Source organism: Helicoverpa armigera, chromosome 21, assembly GCF_030705265.1.
Source record: "Helicoverpa armigera isolate CAAS_96S chromosome 21, ASM3070526v1, whole genome shotgun sequence".
NCBI lineage: Eukaryota > Metazoa > Arthropoda > Insecta > Lepidoptera > Noctuidae > Helicoverpa > Helicoverpa armigera.
The window spans coordinates 309,997-334,769 of NC_087140.1; the positions used below are offsets into that span (position 1 = coordinate 309,997).

The following is a 24,773-nucleotide window of genomic DNA, read 5'->3' on the forward strand; positions in this document are numbered from 1 at the left end:
TATTGATGCGAGGACGAAAGACATAGTATCAGCTATAGCTACATTCAATAGGTGTACACAAAGAATAAAAATCAAAGGACTGCTTCTGATAATTTTATTGACTTTTAACACTTTCTTAATAGTAACGTCGTTCTCACGACTAAAATACTCGTAAATGGCATTATTTATCACAATATATTTTAATGGCTACTCATTGTAGATACATAATTGTTTATATATCAAGTGCAATTAGCGAACAAATTGAAAATCTTACGTATCATTAGAGAACGTACAAAAAATTGATACAAAATTAGAATTGACGTAAGTATTTTAGATTTTAATATAGCTACTTGTCTAAATGCACTCGCTAGCAATATTTTTATTAACAACTAAAATGCATGATTACGTGTATAGAAACGGGCGAAAAATAAATTGAAATATAATAACAAAAACGTCTGCACCTCTAAATGTGGAAATAACAAAAAATATATGAAAAACTAGAAAACTATCACAATATTACAAGTGGAGTTTGTACTATTTGCTAAGGGACTAAGTTATTTATTGTTTACACGGACTGTTTGTTCCAAAAGAGTTATTAACTGCAATTTAATCGGTTTTAAACTTTCGTAACTTGTACAAATATTTATACAAAATTGGGACTTAATTGCGACATATGTATTACTGTAAAGAAATATGACTTAAATATTACTAATAATATACCTTTTTGTTTACTAGAAGTTTCAGCCGAATTGCAACGACCGTAGTCATTAATTTTCATCGCAATTAAGTCTATTACATCCTAAAGACAAAAAAACAATGTAACTGTCGAATATTACATTGCGCCCTATATTTTCTTGGTATACTTATTTGACCTGCAATCGAACCCGCACTCTCATACTTGAGAGGCTGGTACTTAAACCACTAGGCAACTAAGTCCTTAACTCCTTAATATTTACAATAATTTACATGTTTTTTTTTATTGATTAATGTAATTTTCAAGTGTTAGAGACCTCAATGACAATTTTATAACTTTTTTGTATGTAAACTTTTAAAAGTATTCTTGTATTTTCTGAGATCGTATAAAACTCAAAATTAAACATTTAATCAAAAATGATAGCTTAAAACTACATAACATAATGTGATTTGGTTTTAATAAGTGATTAATATCTAAATACGTTTGTACATTTATTTAGTGGAGTACAATTCGATAGATAGCTATTATCTTTATGTTTAGCAACCTTTATATTCGAATAGAAAGTATAATTTCATACATAGTTTAGGGAATAAAGTAAAATGAATAAATACAATTAGTTTTTATGATATTTTAGACGTTTAGTTTAAAAAACCTGTGTTTTTGCCTGCAGCGAGCAACACTGGGAGTGTTCCTAGTACAGAAAATATATAATTTCAAAATATTTACGTATCACTTAGTACGCTATCGGAGTATTATTTACTTAACATACTACAGTTGTAACTTAACTTCCACTTACTCACAGTCTAAGTTAAATTCAAAAATATTAATACTCATTTAGTGTCCTATGGGACGATTTATCTTAAGAATATAAAAATATATGATACCTAAGTTTATAGCCACTGATGACAGTATTTACATTTACAACAACTTTTATGAGCTCAGATATTTAGCGATATCGAGCTTTAGCGTTTAGTTGTTTAATATTATATTTTTTTACATCTCTGAAACTGATGGTCTCTTTTGAACAATGCAAGTTATATGTATATAGTGGAAAGCTTTCACTGTACGTACTTATAAATTGGTATTACGCTTTTCGAATCTTATCTGCGCTCGAAAAGTGTTTATTTTTTCAGCCTAATACCGTTTATGCAATAAACGGTTTTTGTTACTGATTTTGCGATTGATGCCATCGCGTCCTTGAATTTTTTGCGAAAAAGCTTGCCCATTATCACCATCACACTTCAGGGCAACTTTGAAATAAATATTCCCACACATCAACACCTCACAAAAAATCTTATCACCAACACAAACACACAACACAAATTCCTGTTTCTTCTTTCATAACTTGGGTTGCTCTTCATCATATCTTGGGATCCAGTTCATCTTATCCGAAGTAATAGGTCATGACAGCCATGATGAGTATCCCAGAGACCAGGGCTCCGAGATGCTTGAGGGATTGTATCTTGTCAGGCTCTCGGAGGAGGTCGGGTAAGACAGTGACCAGAGCAATGTGGAGGAAACCGCCCGCTGTGAAGGGAACTATCCAGGATGTTTTTGCCTCTGAAAGAAAAAATGAGGGTTTTAATTTTAATATAGGCATCTTTTGACAGTATGTAAATTGGTTTAGTTTCTATTTTTTACCAGAATTATGCAATTTTTCTTATACAAATGTATTAACCGTAAAACTTTTTTTGTACTTTTTAGTTTGGAAATAATAATATAATGTCATCTATCATACTATACTTATTATTTGTATCTTATACACATTTTAACATTAAAACGTTACCATAGGTAACTGGCTCGCATTTTCGCTTTTGTTTCCAGTTCAATAGATACATAGGACTCACCAATCGAGTTCCTGGCGCCGCTGAATATAACTGCCGTCATGGCGCCGATCAGACCTGCTGCCGCTGTCGCCTGCACATAAACAAATGGATCTCAAACAATGAGGGTTTTCGATATTTTTTCTGCCGCCAGGCGGCGCTTCGTATGCGTCAGGTCCAAACAGCTGTCAAATAGTATGGAATTGTAGGTGCCGAACTTATTCTTTATTGAAATTCTGTTATATTGGAAGTGTTATTGATTTTATTATGGACTACGGTCAGAATAAGGTTTCCGAACTAAAAATTGAGCTAAGAGAGAGGGTGCAAAAGTCACTGGTACTAAGGAAAAGCTTGTTGAAAAATTTGTTAACACAATATGATTTAGTTTTTTTTATTTACTCAACCGCAATAGTAAAACAATAATGCAGTGCTTTAATTATAAAATAAAAAAAAAACACTAAAATCGTTCACTATTCATAGTAAAGATAAGCACTTTGACAGTTACCTGGACCTGACGACTCGGTGCTGCCACCTGGTGAACGCCATTTTTGAAAACCCTCATTGATACTTATTAATCATGTCTAAAAAGCTAATTTTTAGGCCAAATATATTTTTAAACCGATATTTAACATGCATTCTAGTTTATTCCTGTTTATAATATTCGATTGTGAAACTCACCAGTTGCGCCTTCGCTGCTTCCCACCGAGAAAACCCGCTTTTCAGTAGGATAGCGAAATCACCAACTTCATGAGGGATCTCGTGAACTGAAACAGCCAATTGAAAACGTTTTATATATTTAACAACAATAAAAGCTTCCTAACATACACTCCCCAATTCAGGAGGCAGCACTGAATAATAAATAATTTTTGTGCTGGCTACTTTATACGGTTTTTTTTCCACGGCTGGAAACTTGGAGGTAGCTTAGAACCAGGTGACGATCCGAGCACGAAAAGTAGTTCCCTCAGGATGCAAAAATGATAATTACCGAGTATAGCGAATGTAGTAAGCAGTCCGACTCGGAAGCCTACGAGGAAGGAGCCTCCCACAGCCAGCCCGTGAGTAAAGTTGTCGATGGAGTTAGCCATCAGGTTCAGGTAACCTGCCACCTGGAATATAGACATTATTTGTGTTAAGCACATATTTTTACACGCACGATTTGTCTGAAAAATACTGATAGCTAGTAACGGCGGCGTATTCAGTAGGGACGGCTGGGGTGATCCGCCCCGTACGAACTAAATGGCGTATTGTCACCCCTTGATGTTTGCCTTTGTATATTTTTGAGGACAAATCTTCGACCTAGGAGCGACCGCGAATTTTCTGTTAGTTTGCGCTCTCTTGTCATACTCTTTTCTTTTTCTAAAAATCCTCAAGTTAACAAATAAATTTTCGCGACATTATCGATCAATAAAGTTATTGTGTAGATTGTATGAGGGATGGGTGTTGTGGAAGGGGCGGCACACGATTGACGTAGAGCCTGGTATCACAGTTAGTCTGATAATAAACAAAGTAACTCACGTCTTTCTTGTTGGACTTCTCCTTGGTGGCTTTGAGGGCCTGCTCCCGCGCCTCGCGCAGCAGGCAGCGTCCCATCCATCTGTTGCCCTTACTGTTGCACCGAGTGTTGCCGTTCTGAGTTGCTACCGAGTTGCAGCATACACCTGGAATGTAGTACAGTTATGGTAAATTATAAGGGGACGTCTTGCAGTCGCACTCAATCCATGTAATGCAATGGGTACTCAGCTAAATCTTATTAGACTATAGCTCGACTACAACATTATTGGGAAAAGACTAGGCAAACTTACATAAAAGAGAGCCTATAGAGTGGGGAATTGTGGCAAAAATATGTCTGTCTGCTTCGTGGGGCCTTAAAAATTGATGTAGACCCTAGCTTTACACCCAATCGATCGTAGGATCCCGGGCAAGTGTCTATTAGACTAATACAAAATGAGACCCTGGATATATCACGTCTAGCAGCACAAATGATTAAAATCAATACTAAAGAGTATGTTGAATCCCACAGAAAAAATCTACCAGTCATTATGACAAGTTATAATCACAATCAATAACAACTACCTCTACTGACCTTTAGTATTATTATTGAAGACACAGGTATCATACAGCTCCTTCGCCGTCACCACGCCGTTGCTATCACAAATCCCTTCTCCTATACTCTTTCCTCTCTGTCTTCTTTCCAAGTTAAGAAGCTTCTCAATCTCTTCGATCTCAATCTGTTTGATTTTGGTCCCGTTTTGCTTGACGGTGTCTTGTTCCTCGGGTGATTCTTCCTCGTTCTCGTCCTGTTCTGTGGCAGCGAAGAGTTTCTCCACGACTATGAAGACTAGCATACCGCAGAGGCACCATAGTCCGCTTTTTAGGGATACGTGCTCGCCCGCTGGGGGTGGAAAATGTGGTTTCGTTAAAATGGATTGAATTATGTAGGCAGGATGGTTTCAAAGTACTGTACTTTTCTGGGGAGCTTCCTAGTGTTTATTGGTATAATATTTTGATTAAAGTGTGACAATAGACTGTGGGTATTGGCTATATGGAAATTGGCGAATGTTGGGCAATTGGCAGGGCCCTACAAGTCACGTAATTAATCCGTATGGTGGTTTTCGACTGTAACTGAATAAACTACAACCCTGATTTGTACATGACTTGCAAACTTAGGATGATTCACGATACCATTCTACAACTGAAAATATGACATCAGTTTTTGGATGAACCAGAGAGGGGTCAGCCAAATATACGTAATGTCAGAAAGTTGTGCAAACATTGTGTAATTTTACGATCAATAAGTAATCTGTAAATAGCCTACTACGTAAGCAAACATAGATTAACTGTAATTACTATTGTATTCATTTTCATTGTTGTCAGCTAGTTATTTATTTACCGTGTGCATATAAGTGGGATTAGTTTGCTTTTTTATAAAAGAACCTGAGTGTTACGTTTCATGATTGAGGCCAATTTCCGCGACTACATACTAAACTAGTTAAACATGATTAAATTAAATTATTCTGTTAGTAAACAGCCGGTTTCTGATGACCTCTATTGGTCTTTTATCTATTAAATTTCACCTAAAAATGGAATGAGCAATACGTATCTTCACTAATAATAGAAAGAAGATTTGTTTTTTTTTTGTTTGTGCCTAAGGCTCCGAGACTACATACTTAATCAATTTGAATGATTCTTCCACTGTTGGGATACCACACAATTCATGGTGACAGGCTATACTTTATCAGTGTACGGGAACTAGTTTCCATGGGATCAATAAGTGACAAAACGGGAAACAGGCATTTATATTTTAAAAAGGCCATATAATACTGAAACCGACCATTCATGGGACACTGAATTGCTAATCGTCTTTAGTAGTTAGATAAGCAAGCCCTACAGATTTATTTTTAACCCACTGAGCAAAAGTTGAATGCGCTCACATTCAGCCTAGAATAACTGTAAGAATACTCGTTATAGAGGTCAGATAGCGTATCAGTCTTATCTAGGCAGACAAACATCTATGTATGTCTTCTGGTTAGACTGGAAGCCGATCTTGAACAGTTAGTCTCGTCAAGCTTTGCTCCTTTGAAGTTGGCTGCCAATGATACAGATTATAAAATTGCTACTGACTTCACTATAGTCAGTAACGAAGAAACACTACTGCCCATGCGCGAGGCTAAATTCAGTTATATAGCTAGATTCAGAGGATCAAAATTGTTTGGCTTATGACATCCTCCCTCGGCACTTCGATTTGGGCACCCCGATGTCCTACGTATTAAATACAATATTAAGCATATACCTAGCAATAACCAAGAAGTTCCTATTGATTGTGGCGCCTTGAGCATAGAAAAGGGGGCACAGGGAAAGTATCACAATTTTTAATTTTGAAAATACTCACAAAGAAGTATTTTACTTTGTAAAGTAAATAATACAAACTAAGTTAGCAGTTTCTATGATTGATCGAACAGACAGCATGATTCACAATGTTTACTTTTTGCTACCAACACCGCGTACTATCGCTTGGAACACAAAACTTCGCGCTAATCCAAACGATTTTCTACTTTAAAACAATACCGTTAGAGTACTTATTGAAATGACTTGCGTGGATGACGACACAAAACCTCAACCTCAGTGTGTGTATAATATAAATGAGTGCGCGTGCGTTTGTCATTGTTATGTATCAGAAATTAGTGGAATGCCTACTTCATTACAAGTGATTATGCGAGTCAACTACAATTTGTACTTCTTGCTGATTATGTTGAAGTGGCTTTTGACTTGCCGCGCTCAGTGTTTGGATGGGCTGCTTTTTATTTAGTAAATTTGGAGTACAATACTGGCGTTTATCGGAGCCTAATTCTGATATTTGTACTGGATTGAGTCTGATTTTTATATGATAAATGATGACAGTAAAATACTGTAGTGCATCTGTGTATGTTTGTATTCTCATGCTCGATACTTAAATAATGTTTCTAAGACGATGTTAACCTTATTTCAAGTACATATGTATGTTTATGTACGTGTTAGTTGGAAGATTTTATATTTTTCTTGTGGTCAAAGTATTTAAACTAACAACATGTGTATAATAAATTAATAATAATACCCGATATGGACCTACTGTAATATGCAATCAATTGTTGTTACCTACATCTACTTATTATGTACATAGTTGATGCAATAAATAAACCACATACCTACCAACCACATACTATTTCAAAAGTTTCTAAATAGCTTTTCTTTCACTAAAACAATATACATCGCGAAAATATCATTACGTAAGTAAGCAGCTGTGTTATTTTTAGCCAGTAAAACTATAAAGTCATGTCGGTGACCGAGTAACACACTACTGGTAATAAAAATATTAAAATATCTCTACGTAAACCTATAGTATCTGACATGGTAATCTTAATTACAAAACATTGTTTAATTACCCATCATTGACTATAATTGTTATGTAAACATTTTGATAATGAAACGTAATTATAACACTTTGAAAATGGTACTTTTGTTTAATTTTATTTTACATTTTCTGGTTATTTACATGTTTTATATGTGACTAGCCGTTTTCTCGCGGTTTCACCCGCGTCACGTGGGAACTACTTCCCGTACCGGGATAATATATAATAATAGCCTATAGCCTTCCTCGATAAATGGGCTATCTAACACTGAAAGAAATTTTCAAATCGGATCAGTAGTTCCTGAGATTAGCGCATTCAAATAAACAAACAAACTCTTCAGCTTTATAATATTAGTATAGATAGTTATATTGAGTGGTTACTGTTGCAGTCCCATTCATGGTCAACTATGAAGTTCTAATAAAGTAGTTTCGGCCACTACTATGCTAGTTTCGGCATGCGCTTTCAGTTTTAGTTAAAAATATCTCTATGAAGACTGACACAATATGTCTACATAGTTGCAAGCCATTTGATTGGTTATGCAGTCCCCCAGAAGTTGTCACCTACAATTTAGTGCTATTACCATTAATTGAAACAACGTGCAGTGATTCTATCCGCTTTGTTTATTTATATGTATGATTGTATAGGATTTAAACTAATTGGCTCAGTTAGTCAGTCAGTGATTATTATAACCATCATTTATTTAAATGTAGATTTTTAAAGCAAATTCTGATTGAAGCTCACTTAATTACAAAGTAATTCTTTGGAAATATTGGAAAAATTGAAGAGAGTTACATTCGGATTTTTTTTAAACGGTTTTATTTAGCTTACCCTGTTTGTTTTATTATTTATTCTTGGGTCAAATTTAGTAATTCAAATTTAAGTACCTTGCTGTTGTCAGATTGATCTGAAATTTGGTACACACCTTTAATTCCGATGACAATACAATATACTAATATCAATAACATTGTAAATCCAAGATGGCCGCCGGTACAAAATGGCGGATTATATATTTTTCCACAACCCCCTCAATATGGGTATCAAATGAAAGGGCTACTCAAGTAGAATACTGTCAGCAACCTCAGCGGGGCCCAACAGGGCCAAGGCCTGCCTGGGCTGCGGGATTGTCCTGGTACATAAAAGGCCTACGACGAAACACAACGGTTTTTAGTCAGTAAGAGTCTGGCACTCCCTCACCGCTGCTGACCCATATATAGAATGAGGTATATTCGGTAGGCATTTTCATTAAATACTAAAAACTAGAAAATAAAAAAACGGTAAAAAAACTTTTAAGTTAAACGGTTTTATCTTATGTGCACTGAAAACTAGAAAATAAAAAAAAACTGTTACTTACCTATAAACCTACCTAGGTGGTCCCGGTCATATTAGACTAAAATAAAAACGTGGGGCCCTCTGAAATCCTACCTATGGCAAAGCTTATCTTTATACTTTGGTAGATCGTGAGCTCGGCTTACGCTGGTGAAGCCGCTACGGCTGATTATTGATTGTCAAAATGTCCAGTTACGATTATAGTAAGTAGAAATCCACACCTATTATACCTCTAGAAGAAAGTATTACAGCAATAGTTAGGTAATGGGCCCCACGTTTTTATTTTAGTCTAATATGACCGGGACCACCTAGGTAGGTTTATAGGTAAGTAACAGTTTTTTTTTATTTTCTAGTTTTCAGTGCACATAAGATAAAACCGTTTAACTTAAAAGTTTTTTTACCGTTTTTTTTTGGATCAATAAAATACTACACATGTTTAGTGAAAATAATAGAACCACAATAATTAAATGACCATCATATCTAATACTAGCTCTCAAAACCACAAACCACAGCAACAAATGAACGAGGCTTGGCGACACAAAACCTCAACAATGTAAACCAACCAACAATTTATAAATAGGCCAGCAATGTTTATTTACATAAATAATAATGTGCATCCGTATCTTGAGGAAAACGGCCTTTTTCTTTGAATCAATGTCCAGTGTAACTTGGCACTTCATTGTGGTCTGCAACCTACGGAAATTGTTGTAGTCATATACCGAAAATATACTTTCGAAGTAATATATTAAAAGCTTTCTACTACTGTATACTATGCATGGTCTTCGGGAAACCTATCACCAGAGATATAGAACTTAACTATCTCAGTACGCAACTGCAAGCCGACCATACACGAATCGGATTACTAGGTCTGCCGGAAAGTGCCTGCCAAATGACTGGTGTGTGGTGAAGACAGAGATTGATTAAACCGAATTATCAGTATTTATATGGCTGACTATAAACAACTAACTACATACCTAAGTCCAGTAGGTCCGTTCCTACTGGAAAACAAAGGGCTCCAGAAGGAACATTCAGTAAGAGTAGTGTCATCAAATGAAGTCCACTTGATGGTTCAACATGCTGTGGGATTGTTGGAAAGAGTTACCGCGGTCCTGTTACATAAAAGGTTTCAGAAGGAACATACAGGATTTAGTAAGTAAGAGTCCGACACTTCCTCATGCTGCTAACCCACAGCGGGAGGGGTCATTTGATGATTTCCCATCAAAGCATAAATCCTGAATAGTCCCGAATTAAACGGTATCATAAATTCAATAACTTCGTGGAAAAAAAAGCTGTTCTAATCACTCCGTACTACTTTTAGTTTCTCCAATCATGTTTAAACTTTCAGTGCATGTGGTTACAGCCATATGAATGAATGCACTATTATGCAATACTAGGTTATCGTCGATACAATGACATTGCTCGGGTCATTCTCAACATGTTTTGAGCAAGCAAATCAGTAGGAAATGTGATACGGAAATCAGATAGTCTGTAGCTTTGTTTGTTTCTATGAATTCTGAGTTTATTTTCTTTGTTGTTCAAAACTAGTTCGGTCTTGTGATAACAATGTCAACAAGTATTTTGTTATTTTATTGTTTCCATTATCTATTCGTTTGTTTTCAGTACTTATTGACCATCTTTGATCTTCCACTGTTTTTTAATATGATTTGTTCAAGTTTTCACGTACTTATTTCAGTACCCAATATCCCGAAGGCTTATTGTTAATCCTATTTTTTACTTTACTCTTCACAATTGTTGCTAGATGAATATAAGACACTTTATTGGGTGAACCTTTCTGTTCCGTGGGCACACCGATTTATAAACGACGGTCTTAAGGCTTATGGCTACGCGATCTCTTCAAGACAATCTATGGATGGATTGAGACCAAAAGCAGGAAGGACATACATCTATATAATCCTAACAATATACTTCTGATTAAAAAATGTTTACATTTTCATAAAAATTTCTTCCGCCAAAAGGTTAGAAATACGGAAAAAGTCATTATCCGCCCGTCAGCATTGACAATGGACTTACCGCGTTATCTGCTTGCATAAACAGCTACATTGTACTAAAACTATGCTAACTATGCATATTAGCATTTTACACATTGTTTTTATAGGCGGTTTGTCCCTGAAAATTGTTACTCCTGAACTTTGGCCGTGACTTCTGACGCAATGTCAATGTAGTTATGACGGTCATTTTTACAAAAATCTAATTAAGAATGAATTTTAATCAATATTAACTTGTGTTTATCTATACTTACATACATATAGAGGAAAAAGGCTCGGAAACTAGGGGGCCGATTTGAAAAATTATTTTACTATTGCAAAATTATTCCCGAGTAACATAGGCTATATTTTATCATAAAGATGAAAATCAATATACTTCATACTTCTACAATTCTAAAGTTATTCCCCCCCCTATCAACTTTGATATTAAAAATAAGTATTTCTGTTAATATTATCGTCATAATAACAATTGTTTTGTAGGGGATTCACGGGCAAAGGACAATAAGTGACACATTTAATACAATGTATTGATACTTTTCTAAAAACATGTCATGAAGTATGTAGTTTGATAATATAGGAAGAGCTTAAAATGCGGTACGGAATGCTGATGTTGAATTCTTGACATTGAGCTAGTATTACGCGGTGTAACTATTTGTTTGGTAATTTGATATGTATTGTCATACTATGTCAGTAGCATAACTATGGAAGTCTTCCTTTATAATTTAATGATTGGAAATGATCATAATGGCTTCTGTGGGACATGGGACAGGGGGTGTCAGGTCTGCAGATTTTTTTTCGGATTTTGTATCTAGTAGCTATAGATGTCTAGGAACCGAAACCGGTTATTAAAACATTACTATACTGCGTGTTTTGTGAATACTTAGTGCTAGTAAATAAAACGCTTATTCAGAGCATCTTATATACTTTTCTATGTCAGGCAGAGATTACTAAATAGAGGCGAGTATTACAATGTCTAAACCACTAAACCAAACACTGTTATATTGTAAGCTTAGGAAGCGACAATTTGATTGTACCCAAATCCATTGTTCTGTAACATAATGTAAACTTGTTGATGTAGAATCAGGAAGCAGTAAGCTATTTACTTCTTCTTTATTTCGGTATAAAAACTTGAAGTATAGAAACGTTTTTGTTTACAAGTTATAAAAAAAAATATGTTGCAGAATGAGTCATGTTTTTTTTTTAAACACGAACCAGATAATGTGTCTCGACTTTTAATCATCGTAACACATACATATAGTTCATTGGCCGTATCGTATTCTAGGCTAGAACAAAGAACAAGACTTAAGAAGGAGACAGAGAAAGAGAGGGAGAGAAGAGGCGAAGAGAAGGAAACAGAACTCTTGTTACTACTACTAGATTAAGCTGTTCAATGAGGCCATGAAAATGCCTAGGTATAAAGGCAAAATTATTCAAATAATGTAACTTTTTATTTACGGTATTTATTGATCGATGGCAAAAGGCTAGGTTAATTACATGCCTGACGGAATTAAAATAAGTTAAATAATTCACAAGCCCTTGAATATGTGGCGAAATAGGTCGCAAACGTAATCGAAATAATACTTGACGGTCTGATACTCATTTATATGCAAATGTAAGCATTTGTACATTCGTCATAGTCGTTATAAGGAACAAATAAATACATTGAAGATTGTACCGACGATTATCGTTCTTATGTATCGAAATACTGATTGAATGTAAAAGGAAGACTGATACAGAAATGGGTACATTTTGTGACGTTATGGAGTATATTGCTAGAAGCTGAAAAGATCATTAGCTGCAGACATTAGATATTTATTGACCCTAAATAAATAAGAAATCTTATAATTAAAACCTCAGCAGTGGACGGCAATTAGCTGATATTATGATGATGAAATAAGAATTCACAACCAAAGCGCAGATACAGGTGCACTCTCTATTTCCTCACTCGCAAAGTCCGATAGGATAGGACGGCAATCCGACACGACCGACCAGAGAAAAGTCACGCCTGCTTTATGATATAGAAGTTATACCGCCTATGGTCTTGACACTGGTAAGCCTTAACCTAGACTTGACAAAATAAAAAAAAACTTACGTTTAGTATTATTGAGATCGTTCTGCCAGGCTTCAGGCAGCAGATGTAGGAACACGTCGCCCAGTAGACCGCCCACTGCGAAGCTCAGCAGTATCCTCAGCATAGACGCTCCAGCTGAAATGGAAAACAATTGAAACTTAGTGCATGTGGAAAGAAATATTAGGAGTTTGGGAAATGGCTGATGACTAAAGGATAACACACATCTTCTTTAAAGGGGAAGTTGATAGACCATAAGTAGTGTTTTCAAGTAAATGCCTGTTCAGAAACTGTCTATTTTAAAATGATTTACAATATACTAAGTACAGGTAAATGTACTTTTCTGAGGGCACGGCAGTGTCCCAGCCAGTTTATTTTCATGGGATGTGGTATGGGGTATCCAAGCCCGAGCCGAGTCTGTCATTGTCAAGAAAACACAAACATGACCTAAACACAGGCTCAAACACGACCGAAAATATAGACGCCAGGAAGTTCTAGCTATCTATCTTTTAGGTTTTTTTTTCTCTCTTTAAACATCAGTTTTTTTAAGATTCATCACATTACTACAGCTAAAACCAAAGTCCATATATTGCACTAAAGTAAACGAACTATCTCAAGGTTATCAAGTTTTCCATCAGTCTGTAGTGCTGCTAGCAACAATAGGCTGTCAATATCACGGGATCGACTGTATCTAATCTGTGCGACTGATACGCGAGGGTCACCGCTTATAGGATTTGTGTAACAAGCTTGGACGAATAGGCTGTATGAGTAATTATTGCAGCAAAGAATAGTTCTGTTCTGGGAGTTACATACTGGGATGCTAACTACATTTTAATTTAATGTAATCTAGCATCCGAAAATGCAGTCAAGGTTGTTAAAATGTTTGAAAAATATCATGTTTCTAAAACATTTCAATAGTTGTAAGTTATCATCAGTTTTGCTCGTTGTGACTCTGCGGGCCTATGATTTTTCTCCGAAATTGGATTTTACGATCACAGCAGAGGTGCGCAAACAACATTTTTTTCGATGGCTTAAATTAAGAATTCCTGGCGGAGAATTAAAACAGAGATAAATGTAGATAAGTAGCAGTTTTATTTACGCATTTAAAATCTGCAAAAAACTCACGTGGAAAACTGTTAATTAAAGCTGAGGTCATAGATAACAGAGTGCATGAAGTGATTATTTATTAAATATCACTTTTCAACTCGTCTACCGGATTTGAGATAATCACATATCAAGAGAAACCAAATAAGGAGATTTTTTATTAAAGTTCTCGTCGTCGGGTCATCGAGTGAATGGGTCTTTAAAATTGTTATGAATGCTTCATATTCGTCACTGAAAATTACTCTAGTCTAGAGTTTGACTTCTTCAGTTATTGTAAGCGTTTTTGTGATATGTTTTTTGGCAAACTTGTAAACTGAATCTAGTCTACTACTCCAAAGCAATTGTGAGATGCAGAAGATTTCCTGCTCTTTTGAAAAGTTCAGGATTTCCTGAACGAGTACCTACTTGAGGTCTGAGAGTACTCATATATTTTTCTTTATAAGAATCACCTGTTCAATTTTACAATCTCGGTAGGTCGAGGATATTTGAAAGAGCCTGCTACTGAGATGATCTTTTTTTTTTTTTTTATCGACGTAAAAAATCATCAAATGACCCCTCCCGCTGTGGGTTAGCAGCGGTGAGGGAGTGTCAGACTCTTACTGACTAAAAGCCGTCGTGTTCCGTCGTAGGCCTTCTTATGTGCTAGGGCCGCGGTACCTCTTTCGAACAACCCGCAGCCCCGGCAGGCCTTGGCCCTGCTGGGGCTGGGCCCCGCTGGGTACTGAGATGATCTGCGGCAGTATAAAACTTTTGGGAAGTTCCAAAGTCTGAAGATGTAAAATGATGATAGATGAATGCTAGACAGATGATGACACTATAATCATTGCTAAACACTACTTAATGCCTATTGTTGATTCATTATTCAAGTTGTCAGATAAGCACGCGCTATATCACGAACTATTTAAGTTTACATAAGATACGTTATCTATAGTATTATTTGTTAATTGCTTGTCGATTACCGCTGTGATTGCGCAGATAGGACTGTATTGGTCTTATCAGCAATAAGGTTTAATTTTTAGGTAACTTCGTAAGTGGCTTATCTTGTTGAACGAATGTATTGCTCATTCATGAAAGTATAATATAGGAGCTGCACAGGCACAGATATTAATAGTTTCTGTATAGGTAATAAATATTATTTATGAAAGTGTCGGAAATAAGTATTGAGGAAACTGGCCGATCTCACTGAAGATTTACAAGTCAATTGTAAAATTTAAATACATATATTCTATTTATTGCGATTCAAGCGTTGTTTTGCAGAAATCATAAAATTATTTATGTACCATTTGTTTCCCGCGGGGATTAAATATTTTATATTCTGTAATTTCCCAAATAGGTATATGAAGAAAATTCCATTCCACTTTTGAACCGCTCGAGATAAATATTCAGACACTCCCTTTAGATACGTCAGATATTAATAAATAAATAGATACCTAAGTATATGTAGGAGATAGACTGCGTATCTGTCGAAATACTTGTTATCGGACACTTTCATGAAACTGATATAATCGAACCATCAGTGATACCGCGAGATGGATCTTAGGGAAATCCGAAAATATTTCTTTTATTGAAATGATAATTTATTTTCACTTATAGCTTATATTGTAGGCTAGGCAACATCTGAGAAGCCATACTTATAAGCTATTAATATACCAACCGAGAAACATATTATCCGCTTCAAAGCGGTCAAAGATGATTTTGAAGGATTGCGGGAGTTTGAAATAATCGAAGCCTAATAACGGAATGATATCACAACGTATATGCAAGTTAGTAAAATGCCATCCCAGCCAGACCGGTATAAAGCAGTATGAGGATTATTCATCTTAAAAAAAATGAATTTCAACTTCAAACAGTAATATAATGCAATAGATACGTAATCTTATCAACAAAACTACCTACCTACGCATATGCAGTTCACACGAGCATGATGGAAAATATCAATAAAACGAATTTTTAGACGGCTCCAGGCTGACCTATGACGTGTCTGTCACAAGTGTATCTCCAATTGTCTTTATCTTACGAGCTCTTCATCACGTAGAGATAAGAGGTGATAAAACAACTAAGCGGTTAAGACAACCTGCTACTTTGTAAGGGCCAATCAACTTACCGAAACATAATTTTCCGTGCGCCTTCCGTAATCTCCCGTAAGACATGTTAAAATGAATCTTACGCGACCAAAGCGAATGCGTGTGCAATAATTAACATTATATACGGTTAATTAACATTGTTCTTCGAGTGTATCGGTTGTAGTTAATCGGTAATCAAATAGGCAGAAAAGCATTGCAAAGGCTGATATAAGATTGTGTGATCAGAAGTAGCGGTAGTAAATAAATAGCTTAGAATAATCGTCTCTCTAAAAAATACCCATGGAAATATCCAGTGTATTTTTGAGAGTCTGGGATTAAAAGCCTTTAGAGGACGGCTATAAGGAAGTACATATGTGCTATATACAGGATTGTTAGTAAATTGCATTCAAATAGTGTTTCGATGCCCGCTCCTCAGCAATTCACAAGATTTAATATTTTCTGTTTCTTCTTTTGCGTAATATAATGTGGCTAAAAGAAAATAGAATACAATTTTTATTGTGTTAGTACCGGGATTATCAACACAATATAAATACTGCCGCATACGGCATGTGGTCACGGCAAACCACATCAGACCGATAACAGACGTTCCACAATAAAAACATTGTGGTTTACTAAGAAACCCGTCTGACCGAATGATAAGAATGCAAATAAATTAATTTCAACAATTGGCTTGCGGTCCGCTGTTGCATACCATACAATCTGCTTGGCTAACTATTGGTTAGTTTTGTTTCTTTTGCGTTATTCCTTTTTATTTATTGACAGGATCACAAAATAAGTTAATCCAGCAAAAGACGTTATAGTTATCGGCACGAATCTTGAGCTCTGACCTACATCTGCGCAGAAGTGATTTATTAGCAAAGAACCAATTCCGAGTGACGGCTATGACGCGATGCTCTGCGGGCCAATCACCGCTTTAGCCCGCCCCCGCGCCTCACTTCATACCACAAAAGAGACCCAATAAATTACTTCTGCGCAGATGAAGGTCAGAGCTCAAGATTCGTGCCGATTACTATAATAATAGCATTGATTGATCTTTGTAGTATTAGTTCTAGAGACTTCTTCTAAAATGCAGTTTTTTCTGCCGATCTAGGTGGTAATTTTATAAGTCGTGTAAGAGCTCGGATCATTAACAATGTTTATCGTCACGTAAGTATATTACTCGTTTGGCTTTTCCTCAAGTTGATAAGGGTCACTCTAGATTTACTTAGCCCTTGTATATAATGAAGAGTAACAGTACTGTTGGTGATCACAGACACAAAATTAGAAGTAAGAACCTACCTAGGGATAAAATTCGGCAAATAAACATTATGTTCCTACTTAATAAGTTTTGAAAAGAAACCTCTACGAATTCCAATACATATATTTTTTCTCTGTTTTTTCCTGAATATGCGGATTTTCGTTACAGTTCGGACTCGCGGTAACAATGTTTGCGTAACATTAAAATTTCACGTTCCCCTGAAGGTCGTCTACGAAAACCGATCGATTATGTAAAAATAGGTACGTTTGTACACAATGTTTTGTTCGAAATCTGTCATATCATTGGCATTGGTTAATACCAAAATAGAAATTGTAGGATGCGTTGAATTTTTTAACAGCGCGATTCTGTTTTCAGCTTGTTTTTGTAAATAGGTGACAGAACGCGGAATTTTTAAAGAATGCTCTCCTATGTAGATGAATGTAGAGGCAGAGGTAGACCAAGGAAAATATGGTCTGATTGCCTGGAAGAGGACTTTAATAAGAAGGGAGTGGATGTTAGTATAACGGCTGACAGAGAGGAATGGAAGTAGAAAACATTGCACCGACTCCTAATAACTTTGAAACAGCGCAGTAAGATGATGATTATGCTAGTCTACGCGAAAGTTAAGTTACTTAGCTCATATTTTAGAGGTATTTTTTATATATAAGTACCATAACTTGACGAAATGGCAAATGGGGATCACACAGCATGTTCTCAAATTAGTCAAGACTATATTATCTTTAGAGGTTTGTTCGACCTTCAGTATGGTGCATGCCCCGTGTCATTTAGAACTCACTATCTATCTACGTGTAAAGTGCATTCTTATCAGAATACGTGTAAAGTGCAATATAATCTTATATCTAAGAACGTGTTAGGTAGAATTTGGCTATCAAGGTACGTAGATTAATCTGCGCTTTAGGCTGAACACGTGTATGTATGGATTTATAAATTACTGGCTTTCATTTTCAGTATGAGAATGCAGAACTTAGGGATCCGTTAGTTCATTCTTAGTAAAATAACTGTCAAAATTTTACCCATGGATAAACTAGAAGTCGAGAAAACGATAGAAGGAATATTTTCAATAGCTGAATAAAAACTGTAAAAGAAACCTTGTTTGTCACCAGACGTGCCTGAATCGTAACAATTGTTGTTTGAACTATAATACTTTTTTTTATGGCCATTTGGCCATTTTTTACGAAAACAAGACAGTCGCCATAAGATAGAAGTACCTCTTTTTAGAAATAAGCAAGGCTATGTGTAAAATATTGATTACGATGCTTGTTTTTCACGGACACATAAAAGGTAATAAACGAGGATACATTACATGTTATCTCGAGAACGCAGATGGAGTATAAATACTTATTGAGCTGTGAAATTGATATCAGCCTCACTTGTAGCTTTGCTTCATACTACATATGTTTTAGTAACATTTCGACATTAAATTAGTGGTCATTTGATAGACTGTCCTAGTTTCTACAAGTTACTTAGTTTGACCCTAAACTATTCATATGTTTTTTTTCTAATTTTCGGTAGCCCCTAAAGTGTGACACGGTGAGGCAGATCAGCAGAAAAAACATATCCTTCATCATACTCCGTGCCTTTTTTTCCCAACTATGTTGGGGTCGGCTTCCAGTCTAACCAGATGTAGCTGAGTACCAGTGCTTTACAAGGAGCGACTGCCCTATCTGACCTACTCAACCCAGTTACCCGGGCAACCTTGGTTAGACTGGTGTCAGACTTACTGGCTTCTGACTACCCGTAACGACTGCCAAGGATGTTCAATGACATTTCCTTCTCTAGTTACTTATCCTTTTAATTATGACAAAATGTCCTTAGCATACCGGCGGTGACGTGTTACTACAATTACAATGCCAATTGTATTGTTATCGCATTGTGTTTGACATCAATGTAACGTGTCCGGCGAGGATTGCATTTGTGCATTATTGCTCGTAGGTTATTCACCTCTGGCGCTGCAATTGACCTCTATTTCTAGGATTCCGGATTAGAAACAGGCATAAACATAAACCTCTTTGGCTTATCGGGAATTTGTTCTTAGCAACAGCAGTATTTTAAAATATGAATCTGACAAGTTTCCAGCCAGCCACAATGCATAAAAAAAATGTATAACGGAATAACTTTTTTGTTTCTTAGATCACAATTTTCCTCATTGCCAGAATTTAGTCTCCAGAATTCGCCAGATTTCGTCAAAAGAATATAATCTCGAGTGTCTTTTGTTAACAAAACCAGTCAACTGTCAAGCATTGCTAAACGGTCAGTTTCACAACACACCGAACGTTAGATCTAAAGTCAACGAGATTGGATGCTGTTGATCTAAAATAAATCGTGTTATCTGCCAGCTACCGATAAGAAGGTACCTGAACTATGATCAATTGAGCGTTGAAATAAACTAAATATGTGTTTATTATCTCGTTTAGAACGAGTGTGAAAAACCGAAGATAAGGTTACATTGTTGCACAAAATATATTTTTTGTACATAATGCAAATAAATGATGAGTCATTTGTGTTCATGTATTGGCATGTCGAAAAATGGTCTTATCAAAATATAGGTTCTTGATTAAGGTGCTAAGTATAGTGAGTATACAAAATATAAGCTCCATAGTGGGCCCTATCGCTCCTTAGCACGCAGTTATTTTTTTACCATAGTTTTGACCGTGACTGTCTCGTTTCCAAGGTCTGTATATCGATCTCGCATATCAAAGCCTATTCAGAACAAACTACGAATTAAAGAGCCAAATGGTTTTTCACAATTAATGATCTTGTTGCTTTTTGTTGCTATGGGCTTCATACTCTTTGTAAAGTCAAGGGTTTGGAGGAATCATTGTCATTCGATCAATCACCTCTTATTGACGGCAAATGATGAAAAAGTTCAAGTCTTAAAGAAATTACAAATGCCGACAATTTTCCACATTTTATGACTGGTTTGTAAATTGTAACTAAGTAATAGGTGTTGAAGTAGATCTTTCTTTCGTTTCTTCTAGTTAGCATTGCCACGTAGTTAGGCCGCCGACGATCTGGCTTAGGTCGCCACAAATCAGAGGTTAGGTCTTGAAGATCGAGCAACATGACGAATCTTGGGGGAGGCCTTTGTCTAGCAGGAGACGTCTTTCTTCTGAGACTACGACGACGAATTAGAATTTTCCTAATCTCTCGCAATTTAGGCACAAAGGGGACTGCAACCGCAATCTTTTTTGGCAATCGGAAAAAAGGCAAATCTATCATATTCAAACCGAGATTTTGGAACAAACAAGAAGTCTAGATAAGATTGAAGAAGTGAAGAGTGCATTGCAGACATGCATTCAAAGCATGGCATAGTTGTTTAACCGATTGCTTTCGACGACCCTGTTCTATGTGTCAGGATTCAGGATGTGACCGTTTTGCCATTTATCACATCGGCAAGTGGGGTGGTTTGAACGTGTGAAGTTATGCGGTCCGCGCTTGCAGTTTCATAAATGGTATCAAGGAAGATAGAAGAGAGACATTGGTACTATACACTATGATGTTAGATGTTACAGACTTTTTATCGTCCTACTGCTGGGCACAGGCCTCCTCTCACACGGAGAAGGATTGAGCATTAATCACCACGATTGGCGATTTCGGACTTAATAGTCCAGGTTTCCTCAAGATGTTTTCCTTCACCTTTTTATCAGCCATTGGTGTCTAAGATATACTTGGAAATTACATACAATTTTAGAAAAGTTGTATTGGTAAAACAAAAAAAACAACTTCAAAAAACACCTTTTTTTGAAGTGTTTAGAGTTAAAAAACATTGTTATTGCACCGAAAACTTAATAACGTGCAAATATCATGTCCAATTAAGTGGAACAGTTGATATCATCTCGTGGTCAATGAAGCGTGCAGTTACACAAATTGTCGCGATTGGTTCAATCAACTTTGATCTGAGTAATGACTGGTCCATTAAAATGCTTTCAGTCGCGATTTTATGCACCTAAATATTATGTCGATTTTCTGAATATTTCTGTAACCACTGTTTCAACATTTCTATTACACTTATAAATAGTTTGCTTTAGGTTTAAGACGAATTATAGTACACAGTCAAGTCACAGTTGATTTTTTCATATCAAATAGACTCGAATACAGATTCTTATGAAAAGTTAAGCTAATTGCACAGTTCCAAAGAGCTGGTCTCGTGAAGAAGAACTGGCAAGAAACTCTCTGGATGGTTTTTAAAATAACCAAACACACACAAATACTACATTGGGATATCATTGCCAAAATAACTTATCATCTCCCGAGCCTTTTCCCAACTATGTTGGGGTTGGCTTCCACTCTAACCGAATGCAGCTGAGTATCAGTATTTTTTTGCCATTGCCAAAAAACTACCAATAAGTGAATAAGTTGACAAACAACCATTGGAAAGGAAGGAAGAGAAAGTTGAATCAACTATAATGAATAAACAAAAACGCATCGTAGATATGGCGGAGACAAAACAATGGTTCTCACGCAGTTGTAAACAGTACAAGTCAATAGCCTTCGAACAGTGTGTGTTGTGTTGTAAACAGAATGGCAAGTTTGTGGGTTAAAATATGTATTTCTTTTTTTATCTTTTTAAATGTGTGTTGTAGATGTTTATAAGGAGTTATGGGCTAGGTATATGTTTTTGTTATGAAATCAGAATGAATAACAAGGAATATGATAATTTACATGTATGTATATTGGATTGCGGAAGGTGGTATACAGTTGATGGATGCGAGCTGATCAAGAACAGGATACTTGGCACTCTATGGGAGAGACCTGTGTTCAGCAGTTCCATTATGATATTCCTGATATTCCTTGTGATTTTTCGAAATATGTCTGAGACATAATTAATTACATATTTTGACGAGTAGCTTCAGGTATTTTATATTTTCTTATTCATTTAAGATAGCCATTTAACTATAGATAAAGCTCAAAAAGTAATAACAAGTTGTACACATGAGGTGAAGATTTTAAAGTATCATATTATAGCTGTCTTAAATGGATTTTTATTAAATTTAGTTTAAATAAGCAGAAAGCTTGCATATACAAAGGTAGCATTCTGATATAATTCTTCAAAAAATACTGGTTTATTTGATTGTTGTTTGTGTATTATTCTATCCATATATACAGGAAACCATTTTTATCAACTTGAATTTTACCTTGAAGTGATGCAGTAAACATTATTATTACACATTACATAGGTGTATGTTAGATTAAAAACTTTTTTCTAAATATTCCAGGAACAGATGATCTAGTGAAAATGTATAAAGATTATTTTTTAGGTATAAAAATAACTTGTAAATAGAAAAGGAAATGATTTTTGAATCCTCATTGTAATAACAACATTTTTATTAAGATGTTTCTAGAAAACAATGGATGATAAAATATCTGTTGCAATTTATGTCAAAAATAAATGTAACAACTCAATATTAGTAGTAAATAAACCAGTTTATAAGCAAAATATTACTTCTTGTTACATACAAACAAAGAGAATCAAACATGAATTTTAATTAGATTTTTGTCTGTATATCTACTTAATAATTTTGTTGTGCACTACAAAACTTGTTATAGATCAAGTTTCTGTTTATTGAATGGGATAGACAACAAAAGACAATATATAAAACAAATGAACCTTCCTACTTATTTTTACTCAGTTAGAGATAAGGTTTATTACACTAATTTAATTTTAAACTCAGTTGCAAAGGTTTGCTAGATATTATAACCCAGTTCTTTATTATTCTCGAGAAATTATGCCAAACGACACGACGCAAGCGGCTATCACATCACACTACCATGAATGATGACTTGAAACATCTAAAAATAACAAACACATGGTCGAAAAAATTATAGCAAGTAAACAAAAATACTCACGGCCATCAGTGAAGGTGTCTGTCGCGTCTAGAGGAATGATGAGCAGTGGGAAGATGCCACTGAGCCCCACAAGGACTGATGCCAGCCCTGCGAAGAGCCACGGGTGCTCATCAAGCTGATCCACAAAAGTGAACATATACTCCGGTAAATAGCCCGCCATTACGACTAATTCCCGCAATAAAAATACCAACAAATAAGTGTTCCTTTTTCAAAAGTTCACAGACTACTATTTTTTTTCTAACCAGCCAGTGCTACCGATACATAGTCAAAACAACCGGCGGATACTGTTTCGCGCGATGAACTGAATATATAATCAGTACACTGGAGATGTTCGCATTTCCGAGTTATTGAGATAAAGCAAGATGCCCGAGAGCAGACGAACTAATCTTCACTGAGACTGAGAACGTCCGACTGATATAGTCCTTATCTTTCTTAGATATTTTTTAAACAAAGACTGTAGTGGGTCGCCAACGTTTCATAAATAATATTTTGTATTATGCGCACTTGAGATATTTTACGAATATCATTGACACCCCGCCAACGAACATTGCAAACAATGCACGAGCACGAGCAAAATATGAACTGATGAATGATTAACCGGATGAACGGAACGTTCGGGAATTGACATAACGTCAGATTGACAGTGACAATCTCTATGACAGAGATGGAACTGAGTGAACGATCAGCCAGCATTCAGCGAGCAGCATAATGTTACTAGGAAATTAAAAATTACCATACTCAGAAGTTTACTGCATTCAACATTTCTACTATTATGATTATCAGTTATATGTATAACTTATTAATAAACAGTAATTATATAAATATGTATAAATTATCTACAAAGCTTTAAGTCGTAAATATTTCAATTTCAAAGCGGGACATTAAAATGTTTCTTACTATGCAGCCTTTGCGAAACCTGGGATTTATTTATATTTAAGAGCATATTTTAACTAATCAATGAAAGTTCCTGCGGCCCGATTCTCCTAATTTTACTTAAGCGCCATTCGATTGACGTTCGACTCGATTCGACTGAGTTCCAATCCCGACTCGATTACGATTGAAGCGTATGTGGCATTCCGCTATTTTTTCTTTGAAATAAACGTTTTTATCCTTTTCTGTCATTCAATAATGAATCATTTTGTCTGCAAATGATTTACGATTGCAAAATGATTGTACAGCAAACTACCGTATAGACCAAAATCATCAAAATAGCAGACCAATCGCACACCAATCAAATGTCAATCGAATTCGATTGGTCTTTTATTAGTAGCAGAATGCCCGATATGGTTAAAACTGCTATTACGATCATATTGCGATTCGATTTCTACTCGATTTTGACATTATTAACTTAGGAGAATCGGGGCCCTGTACGCACACATCTATATCGTGTTAATAGGGTAGTGTCCAGGGTCGAAATAATGAAATAATATTTAGTCCGCTTTTTAGATAATCAAAAAATATTGGATACGTATTTTTTCTTTTTTTAATTAAACATAAAATGACAAAGATAATACACTTCAAAAATTAGGAGTGGGGGCCTTTTACGTCACAGTGTCCTGAAAATTGTAGCAACTTGTGACGTCACACTCAACTTTAACACGCTATATCTTAACAAGTTCTGATCCAATTTAAAAAAGAAAAAATACGTATCGCTTAATTTTGGACAATCTACAAGACGGACTAATTATTATTTTTTAG

The 24,773-nt window shown here is 35.7% G+C and overlaps 1 protein-coding gene across 1 annotated transcript; it reads right to left on the bottom strand.

The window, feature by feature from the left end:
* Nucleotides 1–80: 80 nt before the first annotated feature.
* Nucleotides 81–23,697, bottom strand: LOC110380912 (zinc transporter ZIP13 homolog). The gene is made up of 8 exons (XM_064040172.1): nucleotides 23,076–23,697; nucleotides 12,807–12,920; nucleotides 4,580–4,888; nucleotides 4,012–4,154; nucleotides 3,482–3,602; nucleotides 3,175–3,260; nucleotides 2,521–2,590; nucleotides 81–2,233 (listed from the first exon to the last, which is right to left on the bottom strand). Exons 1-8 carry the CDS (start codon nucleotides 23,233–23,235, stop codon nucleotides 2,058–2,060), a joined length of 1,179 nt encoding a protein of 392 aa, XP_063896242.1. The 5' UTR covers nucleotides 23,236–23,697; the 3' UTR covers nucleotides 81–2,057.
* Between the last annotated feature and the right edge of the window lie 1,076 nt (nucleotides 23,698–24,773).